This window comes from Salvelinus namaycush, chromosome 4, assembly GCF_016432855.1.
Source record: "Salvelinus namaycush isolate Seneca chromosome 4, SaNama_1.0, whole genome shotgun sequence".
Lineage (NCBI taxonomy): Eukaryota > Metazoa > Chordata > Actinopteri > Salmoniformes > Salmonidae > Salvelinus > Salvelinus namaycush.
The window spans coordinates 45,773,900-45,794,485 of record NC_052310.1 but is presented as its reverse complement, the minus strand read 5'-3'; the positions used below and the strand labels follow the sequence as shown (position 1 = coordinate 45,794,485).

Below are 20,586 nucleotides of genomic sequence, written 5' to 3'. Positions count from 1 at the left end.
GACACTTTTTGCCTTGGTTTCATACTTTTTCAAAATTTTACAGGCGCTCCTCCCCTAAACCTGTTCAGTATTGTGTTTGACCCTCTCCTCAGTGCGTGAAACCCCCTCCAGCACTGACTACACCAGCAATGTTTCAGACACAGTACAGTCGACTTTTCCAGAATCACTGTGACTTAATGTGGCTTAGGGAGTTAAATGGGGAGAGGCAGACTTGAGATCAATGTGAAAATCGTGGGAACTACTGCCATACACAGCTTATAAAGCATACAAGCCTGGGTGTCATAGCCATAAATTGCGGCCCTGTTCGGGGGAAATAAATAATTGACGGAAACCCAGAAGAAAAAATGTATGTGTGTGAAAGTGTGGCAATGAGGATAGTGCTACAGTGCTAGCGTAACCAGGAAGAATAAAAACTCAGTGTTGAAATGATGCTAAATCAAAGTGATTTTAGGTTAAAAGGCCATAATTGTTTTCCAAATACATGTTTAAAAGAACATAACTTATCTGTGATGACCGCATTACTTTTATCAACTGTAGGAAGAACTGCTTTATCTAGTCAAAGGTTCAACAAATACTGTCTTTGTTTCCACAATTTCCTCTTACTACTTTGAGCAATTGAGATTAATATACATGCATTCACATTCAACCTTTTTAGTATCTGTTAACTTCTCAACCAAAACGTTTAATTGTAATGTATGCACAGCTGGCAATGCATGGCACATGCCTTCATTATTCTCCTGGTTGTTATTTTGATTAAAAGAACTAAGAACATCCAGAAGCTAAACACGATGAATGCTAATGACTTCGGATATATTCCATATCCTCTGCAGATTTTGGGAAGTCAAGCAAATTACATCTTTAGAGGATCTGAGTTTCTCAGGCAATATATGCATTATGTCTCTCCATCTGTCTCTCGCTCTCTCTCTCTCCTGCCCTCTCCCTTGGTCCTTTACTCTGATAGGAGGCAATCTATCTTGTTAACTGAATGGGCTTTTAACATTAGAGGTATAAAAGTCATGAGTGATCCATTTCCTGCAGATCTGACACCTGCCTCAGGAGGATGATGATGGAGGATGATGGAACAGAATGGGGAGAGGGGTGCAAACTACAGACTACACAAATCTTCCCTCTAATCTGATGGGAAAGTGTGACCACTTCCGTTTCAAATGTGTTTTTGTTTTTAATGGTCTTCAAGCGCAAAACGCACAAAAACAGTAGCTATATCCCAATGCAATGTCACAATATGATGACAAATTACATTGAAACAATGTTGATTCAACCAGTTTGTGCCCAGTGGGTTTTGTTGTGTACATTTGACATGTTAGATGGTTCGTGGGAATCCATCAAAGATGGGTCTATAGTTTAACATCTGTGGTGACTGGTGAGTAATAGTTGTTGTATTTTAAGACTGGCTACATGGCTAAACCCAAGTATGTGTACCACAGGAATGTTAAACAGCAGAACTGCTGCAACTGAGGCTATTGGAATAAGAAAGGACTGTTGGAGCTGAGTTATGATAATCCCTAATGGTGTGTATTTTACTGTGTGCCTTCCTCACTGGCAAAAACATTCAAATGAAATAACACATATTTAAACTGATAATGAGAATGCCACCATAATTCTGTTGTACAGTATAACACTAGAAGAACCAGTGCAAACGAATTTCAAAGGGAAACACATTGACTAGCCTCTAATGTTTCCACAGAAGAAAAGAGAATCCTAATCAAAGAAACTGTCTGACGTCAAGGCCGGCCTAAATAAGTCTGTGAATATTACATCACAATGCAATTACACGCACCTTAATGTTTGGAGTGCAGGGCCAATAACATTTGGCTCTTGATATGTTTCTTGTTTGACTTGGGGGAAGGATTTAATGATATCTGCAACTGTAGCATTATCATTTCTGCTGAGCTGAACTGAGCTGTGTTCAATATTGTTGTGCCAGCCATTACCTTGTAGGCATACTTTCCCTCTCATTTAATTTGCATTGTTCTCACTGGTAGTTTGGTGGGGGGAGGCTCTTTGAAGGCAATGCAATTTGTTTTGATGAGAGTTTCATCACCCACTTGAGAGAAGACGATGAAACACAAGGAGATAATGGCTCCTCAGAATACACTTATGTTCCAATGGCCCTCCTGAATAGGGCTTTATGTAATGTTCACGTTCATGTTGATTCTCTGCCATTTCGTGTTGATTTCAGTGCTATATTCCCCTGCTCGTGTTCATAATATGTCATTCTCAAATAAGTTTTTATACAAAGGCTTATTTCATACCGAGACCATTTCTAGTCCGATTAGCCTGATGAGCAACAGAACATGTTGTGTGATGAATTTATGGAGAGTTCCACAGCATGTTGCATAATTCTCACTTATGTGATAATGTAAACCGAACAATTACTGTTATAGTATGGGAAACCCGTTTTATTTCAGTCACATCGATAAGGCGATAGAGTTCCTCTATTGTTTTTTGTTTTTTCAAGATCCCTGAAATGGTGGCGATAAAGTAAATGCAAGACCCCAGAAAGAGGGAAGTGAAGGCAACTGCATGCATATTTTGATTTATGAGCAATAGAGTTAATTTTGCTATGGCTCATCGACAGGGGTTGCAGTGACTCATGTGCATCACTAACATAATTAACTTCTCTCTGATGGCAGAAATCCAACATCCATCACTTAATGTACTGTTTAACTTAAAGAAAAGTGATAACCTCTTTTTCTTTTGTGTGCATCATGAATATTGTCAGGCTGTGCGTGAAAGATTATAAAAAATAATACACTGTATACAGTATACACCATAAAATCTGTTGATTGTGGGTGGATTATTGGCATGGTGTTTCCTCTCTACTGATAAGGACACGGTAGATGATTCAGTCTATCTTGCCCTGTGGGAACCCAGGTTATCTCTTTCTGTTGGCTCCTCTGGGTCTGTGCCTCTGTGCAATATGGTACATGAAGGAAACGCAGTTGTGGTTGAAACATGATTGTCCTTATTCAATAAGTAGAATGCAATGAAAACGATTAGAGTGCAGTGTTGTAAGTTTGAGTATTTGTTTTCTGGAACATTTACTTAATGTACAACAAATATCCCTAAAACTCAATGGGTACCCCAACGAACATACACTGATAGAACATACTGTAAAATTGAATACATGTTTAAATATGTTTATTCATTATACATACATATGCTCCTTGTTAATCTGCACAGCTAATCGATTATGCATGACTGAATTATAGCCTACATAATAACATTAAGCATCCTCCATGGAGATACAAGCCAGCTGCCTCACTACATAAGCATGAAGTAATAAACATGGAATGTCAAATACATGTAAATGTATGTGGTGGGATTAAAGATTGTAATGATCTCAAAACTGTTGTACATTGACACACGTGTACAAAATTGATGAAACAAGTATTTCCCAATAGGTATATTTTCTTTCCATGAGAAACTGTACATGACTCCAACTTGTAAACAATTAAATCTGTATTCAGACAAGAAACAGTAGCTAGTCCAAAACAAGTATATTCATAGCCCTCGTCTATCCTTCTTGCAAAGGATTTTTTTGAAAGACCTCCTAAAGTCATTGTTGAAAATAGTGTAAATGACTGGATTCAGCGAGCTATTGCAGTATCCGAACCAGAAGAAGAAATTGAACAATGTCTCAGGGACACAGCAGGACTCACATATGGCGGTGAGTGTGTACGTGAAGAAGAAGGGGAACCAGCAGACAACAAACACTCCCATGACCACAGCCAGAACAAAGGTGAAGCGCTTCTCTCTGTTCTGCCTTCCGTTCCACCGGCTCACTTTCACACACTGGTGTGCATCATAATCTTTAGGGGACGGGTCTTCTAGTTTCACCTGACTCACTTTGGTCTTTCCCTTTCTCAGCTTCATTTTGATGGAGCACTGGTTCTCATTCCCATCAGACGAGGAGCACTCTTCCTCCACGTCGATTCCATTGACCTCCTCACCCTCCTCCACTCCATCTCTACGTCCTTCTCTGTTCCTTCTCTCCAGGGGGTCCTGCTGAACTAAGCCATACTGACTTTTATCTGGATTATTGTTTTCCCTTCTCCTTTCACCCGGAGGGGCCCTAGTTCTATTCTTTGCAACCTGGTAAATTCGAACGTACACCAGAATCATGATCACACAGGGGGCGAAGAATGAGGCGGTGCTGGAGAATATGATGTACCACTTCTCCTCATTGATCTTACATGTGGGACCCTCCTCTTTGGCCCCTTCCTTTTCCATTGAAATGAGAGGTGGGAATGATATAATAGCAGCCAGCACCCACACGAATAAAACTATACATTTGATCCTGCATGGTGTCCTTTTCGAGTTGTACTCAATGGCTTGAGTGACTGACCAGTATCTGTCCAGACTTATGGCACACAGATGCGTGATGGACGAGGTACAGAACAGAACATCCAGGGCCAGGTATATCTCACACCACACTTGACCAAAGTACCAATATCCCATCAGTTCATTAGCCAGAGAAAAGGGCATCACCAGAGTGGCCACTAGAATGTCTGCACATGCTAAGGACACTAAAAACAAGTTCTGAGGGGCTCTTAGGGCCCGGCTGGTGAACACAGCGATGACCACTAGGACATTACCGAACACTGTGAGAAGAATAAGGATACCCACCAGTATTGTCAGAGGCACAGAAGTCTGCACAGTGTAAGGGAGCCTGCCAGGCAAAGTCTTGTTGCTGTTGGTCAAGTTATCACACCCCATAAGGATGAAGCTGGGGTCCTTACAAGATAAGTCAACCAATCCACTATTATGGCACATTCGTTAATTAAGCGTCCCACGATAACGTAGCCTTTAATTTTTGCCCACTGGGGAGAATGTCATATCAACAATCTCACATACAAATTATCTCAAAATGTGGTTTTACTCCTTTGTTTTCCAGCATCCAAAAACGTAGTTTTCTCCATTTACACATTCAGGTAAAAAGTGGTAATTCGTTATCCTCTGCCTTCGAGCTTCAAACACTTCAAATTGTCCCACTTTGTGCATGGAATAGCATCGACAGGATTATATTTCTCTGCCACTGAAACAGTAGTTGGTGAAGCAGATATGTATGTGGCAGAGGAGGGGATTGCCGCTTTTTATATGGTGTTGAGCCTCATCTCCCTAGTCAGTATATCTTAGTGGGAATAATGGGCGGGGTCCAATTACTATCGGAGCTACAGAAGAGTTTCATTGTTGCTTTCCAAATTGTACATTGACAAAATACCTTGTCATTCCAAATATTCTGCAGATATATCTATATATTTTGTATTTTGTGACTACGTCTAGGCTAGTGTTTATTAATGAACCACATGAGATATTAGTAATCTTATTTCATAATCTCAGGTAGCCTAGTTGTTGAGCCAGTAACCAAAAGGTCGCTGGGTCCAATATATACCTTTTTTAAATGTAACCTTTATTTTAACAGGGAAGACATATTGAGACCTGGGTCGCTTTTACAAATGCACCCTGTATATACAACGCAAATATACACATTGAACCCAAACTATATATATATATATACAGTGCTTTCGGAAAGTATTCAGATACTTCACTTTTTCTACATTTTGTTAAATTACAGCCTCATTCTAAAATGTATTACATTTTTTCCCCCTCATCAACCTACACACCATACCCCATAATGACAAAGCGAAAATAGGTTTTTAGACATTTTTGCTAATTTATTCAAAACAAAAAACTAAATGCCTTGGGGATGCTGTGGGGATGTTTTTCATCAGCAGGGACTGGAAGACTAGTCAGGATCGAGGGAAAGATGAACAGAGCCAAGTAAAGACATATCCTTGATGAAAACCTGCTTCAGAGCGAAGGTTCATCTTCCAACAGGACAACGGCCCTAAGCACACAGCCAAGACAACGCAGGAGTGGCTTCGGGACAAGTCTTTCAAGGTCCTTGAGTCGGCCTGCCATAACCTGGACTTGAACCTGATCAAACATCTCTGGAGAGACCTGAAAAATAGCTGTGCAGCAACACTCCCCATCCAACCTGACAGAGCTTGAGAGGATCTGCAGAAAAGATTGGAAGAATCTCCCCAAATACAGGTGTGCCAAGCTTGTAGCGTCATACTCAAGAAGACTCAAGGCTGTAATCACTGCCGAAGGTGCTTCAACAAAGTACTGAGTAAAGGGTCTGAAAACGTATGTAAATATGATAAACGTGTCTAAAAACCTGTTTTTGCTTTGCGATTATGGGGTATTGTGTGTAGATTCAAAAACTATTGAATACATTTTAGAATAAGGCTGTAACGTAACAAAATGTGGAAAAAGTCAAGGGGTCCGAATACTCTCCGAATGCACTGTATATACACATTAAAATACAAAAACACAGTCATGGGAAGCACAAATAAACCATCACAAATCACCCAGAAAAACAGTTACATTACTCCACAAATAAGTCACCAATCAATACTTGAAATTTCCTGAAAGGACACCAGAACATTAAGATGAAATGCATTTTGAATTTTGTTCCAGTAATACGGTGCATTAAAACTAAAAGCAGATTTACCTGGCTCGGTGGAGAGGCTAGGAACCTTGAGTTAATCCAAGATTCCCAGAGCCAACTAGGTGAAAGATCTGTTGATTTGCCCTTGAGCAAGGCACTTAACCCTAATGGCTCCTGTAAGGCTCTCTGGATAAGAGCGTCTTGTAAATGACTTATCTTTATCTTAAAAAATGCTAATGACAGCAAGTAGCCTAAGTTAATTGCTGCAAACAGTAGGCCTAAATAATAGCTTCATATATTATTACGCACTCTAATCTACTCCGATTTCAGAGCACTCTCTTCTGAGTGTGCCAGAGCACAGAATAACTGATTCATTTACGAAGGTGCAACACCCATTGAATATGACTTGTGTCAGTAAACCATTCTCCTCAGCCAGAGCGTCCAGTGTGCGCTCTGAACACTATGAGAGCACAACACTCTGAATTTATGAACAGACAATCTGACAATGCTTTGAATTTACTTTACGTAACAGACACACTGGGGGCAATTTACAAACACACCCTTATATGACTTGTTGAAGACATACTGACGGCTCTTATTTAATGATGCGTTTGTAAATTCATTCTGGCTATCTACTGTGACTTCTGAGCACTCTTGTCTGAATGTGCCACAGTGCAGAATAACTTATGAATTTACGAACCTGCAACACTGGTCAAATATGACCGTGTCAGTAAACGTTGGCAAAAAAACAGCACAGTTAACACTAACGCTCTAGATAACATAAACAGCCTAACCAGCTCTGCTAGTGGAGTAAAATGGTCAGAGTAAGGTGCTCTCTCATTTGTTTCTGGAGGTAGCTAATAGCAAGCTAGCCAACTTTAGCCAGTTAGATTGGGTGCTCCTGGAGCGAAACACTCTGAATTTACAAATGGACAATCTGGCAACGCTCTGAATTCCTAACGCCCAGAGCGCACTCTGGCACTCCAAATGGAAGTTACGAACGCACCCAACATATTATAGAATAACTGTGCGTTCGTAAATTCACTCTGGCTATCTACTCCGACTTCTGAGCACTCTTGTCTGAATGTGCGATAGCGCAGAATAACTGATGAATTTACATACACACAACACCGCTGAATATGATCGGTGTCCATAGTCAGCAAAAAAAATAAACGTCATTCAGCTGCGGTTACAGTCACCAATGCTCTAGGTAACATGAAAACAGCCTGACCACCTCTGCTAGGGTAAGTACAATGGTCAGCGTGAGGTATTCTCTCGTTGTGTTGCTCATTTGTGTCTGGAAGTAGCTAGCAAGCGAGACAAATTTAGCCGACTGCCGTTGTGAGGTCAGAACGCTCTGATCAACCCTACTCCTCCACCAGAGCGTCCAGTGCGTACACCGAGAGTGAATCACTCTTAATTTACGAACGGGAAAAGATTGAATTTACGACCAACCCAGAGCGCACTCTGACACACTGGAGACAATTTACGAACACACCCTATGAGTTACAGTCAGAGTTTACCTTTTACAGTGAATTCGTTAGAGTGTCGATTCAAATACCAATTGTCCATTTTAAGTACCATGGACAGAATTTATTGGGATAAAGCCCCATCTGCTGACAAAGAGCGATATTACACTTTGGCAGACTACTATCGCGAGAATAACATGTTATAAGAAATAATCGACATTTCCGGTTTATTTTTAAGATATTTATTTTTGCTGATTTATGAGAACCTATTTCAGTAAAATCGGAATATCCTTATTTATTCAGTTGAAACAAATACAGAAAGGTAAGATTATTAATGAACATTTAGCCGTTTTGAATGTGTTTTCTTTTGCAAAAATGTCACTGTGTTGTGATGATGGCCTACAAATTAACTAACGTTAGCTATCTAGCGGTAACGTTAGTTAGCTGACATTCTTGCTAGCGATGCCTATTTGAAATGTATTTGAAAGTCGATAACTAGATTTGATACCTATCAAAGTAAGGAAATAAAGAGAACTAACGTTAGTTACCTGAGAAACGAGTGCTGTAAATGTGTTAACCCTCCACCGAAATGTAACTAGTTACGCCAGATAGCCAATTAAGCTAACTAGCCAGCTGGAATTTGTGTAACTACACATGGCCAAAAGTATGCAGACACCCCTTCAAATTAGTTTATTCGACTATTTCAGCCACACCCGTTGCTGACCGGCGTTTAAAATCGAGCACACAGCCATGCAATCTCCACAGTCGAACATTGTCAGTAGCCCATACTGAAGAGCTCAGTGACTGTAAAATGGCATAGTCATAGGATGCCACCTTTCCAACAAGTCAGATTGTAAAAGTTCTACCCTGCTAGAGCTGCCCCGGTCAACTGTAAGTGCTGTTATTGTGAAGTGGAAACATCTGAGAACAACAGATGAGAAGTGGTAGGCCACACAAACTCACATAATGGGAGTGCTGAAGTGCGTAACACCTAAAAATCGTCTGTCTTCGGTTGCAACACTCTACCGAAGCAACATCAGCACAAAAACTGTTCATGAAATGGGTCTCCATGGCCAAGCAGCCGCACACAAGCCTAAGATCACCATGTGCAATGCCAAGCCTTGGCTGGAGTGGTCTAAAGCTCGCCACCATTGGACTCTGGAGCAGTGGGAACTCGTTCACTGGAGTGAGGAATCATGCTTCGCCTTCTGGCAGTCTGACGGACAAATCTGGGTTTGGCGGATGCCAGGAGAGTGCTACCTGCCTGACTGGAAAGTTTGGTGGAGGAGGAATAATGGTCTGGCGCTGTTTTTCATAGTTCGTGTGAGGCCCCTTAGTTCCGGTGAAGGGAAATTTTAACGCTACAGCATACAATGATCTTCTAGACTATTCTGTGCTTCCAACTTTGTGGCAACAGTTTGGGGAAGGCCCTTTCCTATATCAAATCTTATTTGTCACATGTGCCAAATACAACAGGTGTAGACCTCACCATTAAATGCTTCCTTACAAGGCCATAACCAACAATGCAGTTCATGAAATAAAGTAAAATAATCAAGTCAAAAAGTAACACAAGAAAATTACATAACAATAATGAGGCTATATACAGGTTGTACCGGTACAGAGTCAATATGCAGGGGTACAGGTTAATCGAGGTAATTTGTGATTATGCATAGACGATAGATAGCGAGTAGCAGCAGTGTAAAAACTAAGGGGGGTCAATGTAAATTGTCTGGGTGGACATTTGATTAATTGTTCACCAGTCTAATTGCTTGGGAGTAGAAACTGTTAAGGAGCCTTTTGATCCTAGACTTAGCGTCTCGTTACTGCTTGCTGGGCGGTAGTGGAGAGAATAATCACTTGGGTGACTGGAGTCTTTGATGATTTTTTTGGGCCTTCCTCTGATACCCATCGCCTAGTATGTAGGTCCTGGATGTTAGGAAGCTTGTCCCCAGTGATGTACTGGGCTGTACTCACTACCCTCTAGCGCCTTTACGTTCAGATGCCGAGTAGTTGCCATATCAGGCGGTGATGCAACCGGTCAGGATGCTCTCGATGGTGCAGCTGTAGAACCTTTTGAGGATCTGGGGACCCATGCCAAATCTTCTCAGGCCTGAGTGGGAAAAGGTGTTGTCGTGCCCTCTTCACAACTGCCTTGGTGTGTTTGGACCATGATAGTTTGTTGGTGATGTGGAGACCAAGGACTTTGAAACTCTCGACACGTTCCACTTCAGTCTCGTCGATGTTCGGCCCTCGACGCGTTCCACTTCATTCTCGTCCATGTTAATGGGGGCCTGTTCGGCCCTCCTTTTCTTATAGTCCACAATCAGCTCCTTTGTCTGTATCACATTGAGGGAGAGGTTGTTGTCCTCGCACCACACTGCCAGGTCTCTGACCTCCTCCCTATAGGCTGTCTCATCGTTGTCGGTGATCAGGCCTACCACTGTTGTCGTCAGCAAAGTTGATGGTGTTGGGAGTCGTGCTTGGCCATGCAGTTGTGGGTGAACAGGGATTACAGGACTAAGCGTGGACCCCTGAGAGGCCCCAGTGTTGCGGATCAGCTTGGCAGATGTGTTGTTGCCTAACCTTACCACCTGGGGCTGCCCGTCAGGAAGTCCAGGATCCAGTTGCAAAGTGAGGTGTTTAGTCCCAGGGTCTTTAGCTTGATGAGCTTTGTAGGCACTATGGTGTTGAACGCTGAGCTGTAGTCAATGAGCAGCATTCTCACATAGGTATTCCTTTTGTCCAGGTGGGAAAGGGCAGTGTTGAGTGCGATTTGAGATTGTGTCATCTGTTTATCTGTTGGGGCGGTATGCGAATTGTAGTGGGTCTAGGGTTTCTGGGTTGATGGTGTTGATGTGAGCCATGACCAGCCTATCAAAGCACTTCATATCTACTGAGTGCTATGGGGCGGTAATCATTTAGGCATGTTACCTTCGCTTTCTTTGGTACAGGGACTATGGTGGTCTGTTTGAAACATGTAGGTGTTACAGACTCAGTCAGGGAGAGGTTGACGATGTCAGTGAAGACACTTGCCAGTTGGCCCGCGCATATCTTGGTAATCCGTCTGGCCCTGCAGCTTCATGGGGTCTTGCTCACATTTGCTACGGACAGCTTGATCACACAGCTAGTATGAAAGCTAAACAGCTTTTATCCACAGAGCCCTTTTGCCCTTTGTTAGGTAACGTAACAATTAGAGGTCAACCGATTAATCGGCAGGGCCGATTTCATGTTTTCATAACAATCGGTAATCGGCCTTTTTGGATGCCGATTATGGCCGATTACATTGCAATCCATGAGGAAACTGTGGCAGGCTGATCACCTGTTAAGCGAGTGCAGCATCAAAAGGACCTTGTGGCTGCAAGAAGCCAAGATACTTTGCTAGCTAGCATTAAACTTATCTTATAAAAAAAAACAATCAATCTTCACATAATCACTAGTTAACTACACATGGTTGATGATATTACTAAGTTAACTAGCTTGTCCTGCGTTGCATATAATCAATGCGCTGCCTGTTAATTTATCATCGAATCACAGCCTACTTCAACTTCGCCAAACAGGTGATGATTTAACAAAAGCGCATTCGTGAAAAAAGCACAGTCGTTGCACAAATGTACCTAACCATAAACATCAATGCCTTTTCTTAAAATCAATACACAGAAGTATATTTTTTAAACCTGCATATTTAGTTAAAAGAAATTCATGTTAGCAGGCAATATTAACTAGGGAAATTGTGTCATGGTATATGCAACAGTTCGGGCCACCTGGATCGTTGTGAACTATGTGACCGTAATTCATTTGCCAGAATTGTACATAATTATGACATAACATTGAAGGTTGTGTAATGTAACAGCAATATTTAGACTTGGGGTTGCCACCTGTTCGATAAAATACGGAACGGTTCTGTATTTCACTGAAAGAATAAATGTATTGTTTTTTCGAAATGATTGTTTCCGTATTTGACCATATTAATGACCTAAGGCTCATATTTCTGTGTGTTTATTATATTATAATTAAGTCTTTGATTTGATATTTGATAGAGCAGTCTGACTGAGCAATGGTAGGCAGCAGCAGGCTCGTAAGCATTCATTCAAACAGCACTTTACTGCGTTTGCCAGCAGCTCTTAGCAATGCTTGAAGCACAGCGCTGTTTATGACTTCAAGCCTATCAACTCCCGAGATTAGGCTGGCAATACTAAAGTGCCTATAAGAACATCCAATAGTCAAAGGTATATGAAATACAAATGGTATAAAGAGAAATAGTTGACATGTTATAATTCCTAAAATAACTACAACCTAAAACTTCTTAACTGGGTGTATTGAAGAACTGGGAATATTGAGCCACCAGCTTTCATATGTTCTCATGTTCTGAGCAAGGGACTTAAACGTTAGCTTTTTTACATGGCACATATTGCACTTTTACTTTCTTCTCCAACACTGTTTTTGCATTATTTAAACCAAATTGAACATGTTTCATTATTTATTTTAGACTAAATATATGTAATTTATGTATTATATTAAGTTAAAATAAAAGTGTTCATTCAGTATTGTTGTAATTGTCATTATTACAAATATATATTATATTATTACAAATATCTGCTTTTTTTGGTCCTCCAATAATCGGTATCGGCGTTGAAAAATCATAATCGGTCGACCTCTAGTAACAATTCTCTATGATGTGCAACACTTAATGATGTTATTAGGCTATGTGTGCTTATTTGCTATCATTGCTTTGTTTCAATTGTATCGTTTTACCCCCCTGCCCTCTCTTTCATTGTGAATTTTCAGATGTCAGAGGATTTGTTGAAACAGTTGGGCAGCTACAAAGCACAGTTGCAACAAGTGGAAGCTGCCTTATCAACCGACCCTGAAAATGAAGACCTTCTCAAATTACAGAAAGACTTATCGGTAACTAGTTAGCCATGTGTCACCTGTATTGGCCATGAACATTTGAGATTTTACATCATTAAGTGTCAATATGTTTCTTAGTGTGTCTGTTGTCTAATGTGATTATTATCCAGGAATTGAATGACCTCAATTACGTATCCTTCACAGGAAGTCATAGACTTAACAAAAGACCTCTTGACGTCGCAGCCCTCCGAAGGTACTGCTAGTGCCAACAGCTCAGATGCAGCCCCCCTGAAACATAGGTGGAGCGTTGGGGACAGGTGTATGACTGCGTGGAGTAAGGATGGACAGTGAGTATCACCCAGAAGCTCCTCAGTCCATAATCAACCTGAATATTCAACTGTTTCGTTACCAATTTTACAATGTCATCTTTGTTCGTCTTGCTTGCACATATAGGGTCTTGACTTCATTTGACCTACACTATTCAGATGTATTTGTTCAGTGAAGCAGTGATAGACATGACAAGACTATTTTGCAAGAAGGGCCTAGTCCATGAATAAGAACAATAACAGAAACTCTCAGAATCTGTAATTCTTTATAATTGTGTAGAAGGGCTTGAGTCTTGCTTGTACTCACCTGCTTACAGCCGGGATTCTTTGACAGGGTGTATGAAGCTGAGATTGAGGAGATAGATGGCGAGAATGGCACGGCGGCCATCACCTTCTCCGGCTACGGGAACGCAGAGGTGGTGCCACTGCAGAACCTCAAGCCTGCCGAGGAGGGCAAGCACTCTGAGGATGACGGGAAATCCAAGTCTAGGTAGGAGAGACAGCGTATATGTTAATTAAATAGGTCCTGTGTTGGGTCAGGAGTTTCACTTGTTTCCAGTTCTTGATGTCCAGAAGAGTCCATGGCTGATCTAAAATTTAAATTTTGTGTGTGGGTGTGTGCGCCATGACAGGAAGGAGCAGATAGCCGACCAGAGGGAGTACAAGAAGAAGAAGGCCCAGAAGAAGGTGCTGAGGATGAAGGAGCTGGAACAGGAGCGAGAAGACCAGAAATCCAAGTGGCAGAGTTTTAACAACAAGGCCTATAACAAGAACAAGAAAGGACAGGTATATTCATTCATTCGCATATTCATCTACTTTACACACTAGAAATGCCGGGCCTTGAGCCATCCCGTTCTGAGCCAATAACGTCCTAACAGTCTAATAAATACATTTCATATATTCTATTGCAAAAATAGTGCTTTGGTTGTGTTTATGAAGATCTTAGGTAACATTGGAATATGCATTTCCCCCCCCAAAGAATACAAAAGCATTTTCATTAGTTTGTTCTAAATCAAATCAAAGGTTATTGGTCGCATTCACATATTTAGCATATGTTATTGAGGGTGTAGCGAAATACAGTGCAGTAATAGCTAACAATACACAATAATACACACAAATCTAAATAGTAAAAGAATGGAATTAAGCAATATTAGGAAGAGCAATGCTGTAGTGTTAGTGGTTATGGGATGAAGAGACAATATGGATAGAATATGTAGTACATCTGAAGAATAGTATATGTACAGCAATAGTTAAATAGGATAGGCCTTGACTAGAATACAGTATATACATATGAAGTGGGTAAAACAGTATGTAAACATTTTTTAAAGTGACCAGTGTTCCATGACTATGTACATAGGGCAGCAGCCTCTAAGGTGCATGGTAGAGTGCCCAGGTGGTAGCCGTCTAGTGATGGTGACTAAAATTCAGGCCGCTGGCTAGTTGTCACTGTCTAACAATCTGATAGCCTTGAGATAGAAGCTGTTTTTCCAGTCTCTCAGCCCCAGCTTTGATGCACCTGTACTGACCTTGCCTTCTGGATGGTAACGGGGTGAACAGGCCATGGCTTGGTTGGCTGAGGTCCTTGATGATCTCCTTGGTCTTTCTGTGACACCGGGTGCTGTAAATGTCCTGGAGCGCAGGTAGTGTGCCCCTGGTGCTCTATTGGGTAGACTGCATACCAGACGGTGATCTCAATGGTGCATTTGTAAAAGTTTGTGAGGATCTTAGGGGCCAAGCCAAATTTCTTCAGCCGCCTGAAGAAATTCACCACACTATCTGTGTGGACCATTTCAGATTGTCAGTGACGTGTACGCCGAGGAACTTTAAGCTTTTCACCTCCTCCACTGTGGCCCCGTCGATGTGGATGGGGGCGTGCTCCCTCTGCTATCTCCTGAAGTCCACGATCAGCTCCTTCGTTTTGTTGAAGGGAGGATATTTTCCTGGCACCACTCCGCCAGGGCCCTCACCTCCTCCCTGTATGCTGTCTTGTATTTGTTGGTAATCAGGCCTACCACTGTTGTGTCGTCAATTTGATTTTTGAGTTGGAACAGGAGGAACAGGAGGGGGCTGAGTACGCACCCTTGTGGAGGCCCTGGTGTTGAGGATCAGTGTAGTGGCGATGTTGTTGCCTACCTTCACCACCTGGGGGCTGCCTGTCAAAGTCCAGGACCCAGTTGCACAGGGTGGGGTTCAGACCCAGGGCCCCGAGCTTAATGATGAGCTTGGAGGGTACTATGTTGTTGAATGCTGAGCTGTAGTTTATGAACAGCATTCTTACATAGGTATTCCTCTTGTCCAGATGGGATAGGGCAGTGTGCAGTGCGATGGTGATTGCGTCATCTGTGGATCTATTGGGGCGATATGCAAATTGCAGTGGGTCTAGGGTGTTGGTTAAGGTGGGGATATGATCCTTAACTAGCCTCTCTAAGCACTTCAAGATGACAGAAGTGAGTGCAGCAGGGTAATAATCATTTAGTTACCTTTGCTTTCTTGGTTACAAGAACAATGGTGGACGTCTTGAAGCAAGTGGGGACAACAGACTGGGATAGGGAGATATTGAATATGTCTGTAAACATTCCAGCCAGCTGGTCTGTGCATGCTCTGTGGACGCGGCTAGGGATGCCGTCTGGGCCAGCAGCCTTGCGAGGGTTAACATGCTTAAATGTCTTACTCACATCGGCCATGGAGAACGAGAGCTCACAGTCCACAGGAGCAGTGGTGACCCACTGTGTTTCCCTCGAAGCGGGTGAAGAAGGTGTTTAGCATGTACGGGAGCAAGACGTCAGTGTCTTGCCATCTAACCACGGTTTTTGGTTTGAATAGGTTTTAATCGTCAGTGGGAACAACATCCCCTATACACTTCCTGACGGACTCAGTCACTGTGTCAATGTTATTCTCAGAGACAACCTGGAACATATCCCAGTCCATGTGATCAAAACAATCTTGAAGCATGGATTCCGATTGGTCAGACCAGCATTGAACAGACCTTACCACTGGTACTTCCTGTTTGAGTTTCTGCCTATAGGAAGGGAGGAGCAGGATGTAGGTGTGATCTGATTTGCCGAAGGGAGGGTGGGGCAGGACTTGTAGCTTACCCCGAAGGTAGAGTAGCAATGGTCGATAGTTTTTGAAGCACGATTGGAGTGGGCGACGTGTTGATAGAACTTTGCTAGTGTTTTCCTCAGATTTGCTTTATAAACGCAGCTACAATAAATGCGGTCTCAGGATATGCGGTTTCCAGTTTGCACAAAGTCCAGTGCAGTTCCTTGAGAGCCATCATGGTATCGGCTTGAGGGGGAATATACACGGCTGTGACGATGACCGAAGAGAATTCTCTCAGGAGGTAATGCGGTCGGCATTTGATTGAGGTATTCTAGGTCGGGTGAACAAACAGACTTGAGTTCCTGTACATTAAAAACGAAAACACAAACACCATAATTCAGTGGTATATCCATCGCAAAGAAATCCATTTTTTTTGGCATGTCTGAAAGGTCCAATGCAGCCGTTTTTACCTCAATGTCAAATAATTAATTAACGATATTACTGTGATTTCAGTTAAAATTTTCAAAAATAGTGTCTTAGCAAAGGGCAATTTCTCAAGAAAGAATTTTGCTAGGTATGTCTGAGTGGGAGGGGAAAACTAGAAATGAGCTGTTATTGGCAGAGAGGTTTGGAACTCTTTCGTATTGGTTGATTAACTCATTTACTGCCTGTTGATGTCACCAGGCAGGCCAAAACTCCATCCCACCAAAACAATCTGAAATTTCAGGTGGTCTTTTCAAACAGCTCTTACGCTAAAAGGGCATTATGATTTTCACAGTATTATTCCATCCTCATAGTTCAGAAATGTATATAAAACAAAGGAAAAGCACTTTTGACTGCACTGGGCCTTTAAGATCCTAAGACAATGCATTTTAAAAGAACAGAATAGCATATTTTAAGTGTCATGTCATTGCATGTCATTGCTTTGTAGCCTAGGCAATATGTTGCAGGGAGTGCTCACATGTTGAAAGCATGGATTTCTAGTTATTCATGGGAAAAGTTATCTTTAGAAATACAGCCCATCCACTCAAATTTGAGTTTTGTGAAAAGTTCGTTTTTTTTGAAAGCATAGATATGCTCTCTGATGGGTAATATTAATCTGAGCTGCATGAACCTCTCTGTAAGATTTGGAAAAGTAGCTTTTTGGTAAGCTCTGTTCTCTTTGTCAATTACACATGTCTCGCTGTTCATCAGTTTCTTCTTTGACAATTGATAATATGGTCACCCATCAGACTTCTGTCAATTTAATCTTGTCTTTAGGTTACATCCAGGCTGTATCACAACCGGCCATGATTGGGAGTCCCATAGGGCGGCACACAATTGTCCCAGCGTCGTCCGGGTTTGGCCGGTGTAGGTCGTCATTGTAAATAAGAATTTGTTCTTAACTGACTTGCCTAGTTAAGTAAAATAAAATGTCTGTGTGAAGTTGGTTTAGCTGTAGTTTCGATGGGCTATAATCAGATGGGCAACGAACTCATGTGAAGGAAGGGCAGGGGAGAAAGTGACATGTCTTCCAAAGACTTCTTATAACACGATCGGTTTGTAATCAAAATTCTAACAACGTCATTGTGTTGAATATTCCTAAATAAGTCTATTTAAGGATGGAGGGGGACATGACTTAAAAAATTGCAGAGGTATTACCATCTTAAATTCATATGAAATCAAAATGACTGTCTGCGCTTCGTGTTAAACGAAGTAACTTTTCAAATGTTATTTGCACATTTTCAGCTGTTGCTTTTTCGCAGGAGAAGTACCATCACATGTACCATTATATGGTTTTATATTGTTTATGTTGTCATTTATCTTTTTAGGTTTAGAGATGTAACAATTTACTGAGATTTCCATTGTCTGTTGCAGGTGAAGAGGAGTATATTTGCATCGCCGGAGAGTGTAGACGGAAAGGTGGGAGTAGGAACATGTGGCATTGCAGACAGACCTATGACCACGTATCACGACACATCCAAATATAACGTCAGGCATCTAATGCCACAGTGACCGAACATTTTATCTTGGTGTAAAAGTATCCTATTGTATAGTAGCAAGATCATTGCTTACCGTTGTGTTTTTATGGTTTGGGTTACCCCAGTAAAGGAGATTTGAAACAAATTGCTTGCTCACCATTGGTTGCCTCATTGGGAAATTGTCCTTACCAGTATATCACATAGAACAGCAGAATTCTTAATAAAATAAATTACCACTGTAATGGAGTTGCAGCACAAATAATGGTTGTGGTGAAATGAGTCTGGGTTGCTGTGTCCTTCTGAATGCAACAAAGGCCAAAAAACTATTTCCATGTTTTCAATGTTACACATTTATTATAGATTTATCAGGTTGAACTAGACTATAATATACATTTTTACAATTTAGTGATAAGACCCTTTTTTTAAAGCAAGTCATAAAGCTAATTTTACATCTCAGTTTTGTACATTTACAGGGAAACAAATAGTGTTTTTTGTTTAGAGGTAAGATGTTCCTCTCATTTTTCCCTGAACTTGGGCCTTAACTTAAGTCTGAAGAATGTTTCATATTGGTACTGAATGTTGTTTAACACAGTTCCTCCAGATGGCACTAATGTATTTTTTACCATCTTTGTTCTGTGATGTATGTCAATGACCTTATGCCACTGCTGGTGATATAAGCTTTTTTTTAAATTAAAATCAGGGATAAGTTGTGGATTCTCCTATTAAACCTTCATGTTTGTGTGATTTATTGTGAGGTTTTGTCTATGGTGCTTGTGCATAAGTGTGCAATCTGCAGATATAAATGTATTGTATAGAGAATACATGATTTCAATCATGAAGAGTATATAGATATATACTGATATATTGATTATAGCTTTGGACACCACAATAACAAGGAATAACGGAACACTGTATAGGTACATATGGTGGTAGAGGTTTATTGATCAAGTTTTCAAGGGACCATTACCATGAACCACACAAAATAGTAGCAGGGGACCAGCAATATATTCTTTGTAAAAGTCACCTTTGATGGCTGATTTAGCACAGGAGAGTGTTCAGAGACACTTTCTTAGTCCAAGTCTTTTTCAAAATGCAAATTACCCAAAACTGACATTGAATAAATTCCTGGAACTAAGAAACCTGTGCAAGAGTCAATTTAGCCACGTTAAGACACAGTTGGTGGTGATAATCTTTTTAGTTGTACCACAAAAATATGGGTATGGTCATAAGATGAAATGTCCAATTTGGTTAGTGGAATAGTCTTGCAGTGTGATTTTTGTAGACAAATACTCAAAATATACAGCTTCAGGGTTTTAACTTTGGAATGCTTCTCAACTACAATACAAAAAATAAGTTACTAAATGAGGATGTGATTCAAAACTCTAATTACATTCTGCCATGTGCTATTGTTCATGCTACAAAGACATGAGCTCTCAAAACGGGTCAGTCCAAAGCACATGACAATACAATTGAAAGTTACATTCAATACACATGCACCATTACTTTTTTGTTCCAAATTTTACAGCCATTTTATCTTACCATTGATTACTATTTGTAATTAATACATCTATTGAAGTTGCATACAAAACAAGCAAGTGGTGTTGGACGGACAAAATTGTGTGCCAAAAACAGCCAACTTAAGAGTTGACATAACTGTCAATAAGTGTTATTGCTTCAGAATTGTGCTTGGGAAGTGTGGGATAGCTTATAGCTGCCTACCGTATACAAACAATATTACTTTTGAAATCTCAAGGGGGATTGATGTCAATCATCTCACAAAAGAGGCCACTGAGTGATACTTTTAGCCTGTCCTGTACCATTGCACTAGCTTTTGTCTGGGATAACTTGTCAAACAATGCTCAGTTCAAAACCACAACAGACTTAACTTTACATTTGTCAACACATCTAAATAATAATTCAAGTGTGACCAAGACATACAGTACAACACAATAAATATTGGAAAAATAAATACTACATTTCTCAATTATATTCTAATAAATTAGGAATAACATTGGTGACTTGTGTCAAAGATTTCAGGTGTAATTGTGGTTTATTCAACCTGTAGGTACCGTATTAGAGAACCGGTTTGGAGTGCAGATATAGAAGCGTGACTGACCTGCTTGGTGATTGATGAGAATAGTTGTTTTATTAGAGGGTCATCTGCTAGAGGTTTCCAAAGTGGGGGGAAAGTGGCACTGGTGAGCTTCTGGCTGGTTTTGTGGTTTTTGTGCTGGTTTTAGGAGGATACAGGTAACATTAGACTGTAAGTGCAGTCGCCCACATCAGGGGCAAGATTTACAGTTGTTGTAGTAGGATTAGTCCACTTTAAAACTGCAGGTGGGGTTTAGCTTTAAACTACTGGTTCTTGGGAGGAGAAGGCTAGTTTAGACTGCAGGTGGTTGATTTTTAGGCTGATTAATAAGAGTGGTCCAGTTTTAAACTTCAAGAGGAGTTGAACTTCA

General features: G+C 41.0%; 2 protein-coding genes across 2 annotated transcripts; one reads left to right on the top strand and one right to left on the bottom strand.

Moving 5' to 3' along the window:
* Window positions 1–3,525: 3,525 nt before the first annotated feature.
* Window positions 3,526–4,740, bottom strand: LOC120045892 (alpha-2A adrenergic receptor-like). Its single transcript, XM_038990820.1, has one exon. It carries the CDS (start codon window positions 4,738–4,740, stop codon window positions 3,526–3,528), a length of 1,215 nt encoding a protein of 404 aa, XP_038846748.1.
* A 3,420-nt stretch (window positions 4,741–8,160) lies between these two features.
* On the top strand, window positions 8,161–18,868 carry LOC120045635 (survival of motor neuron-related-splicing factor 30-like). The gene is made up of 6 exons (XM_038990545.1): window positions 8,161–8,269; window positions 12,733–12,852; window positions 13,000–13,142; window positions 13,456–13,611; window positions 13,754–13,907; window positions 18,021–18,868. The coding sequence occupies exons 2-6, from the start codon at window positions 12,733–12,735 to the stop codon at window positions 18,156–18,158; spliced, it is 711 nt and encodes a 236-aa protein (XP_038846473.1). The 5' UTR covers window positions 8,161–8,269; the 3' UTR covers window positions 18,159–18,868.
* Window positions 18,869–20,586: the final 1,718 nt, after the last annotated feature.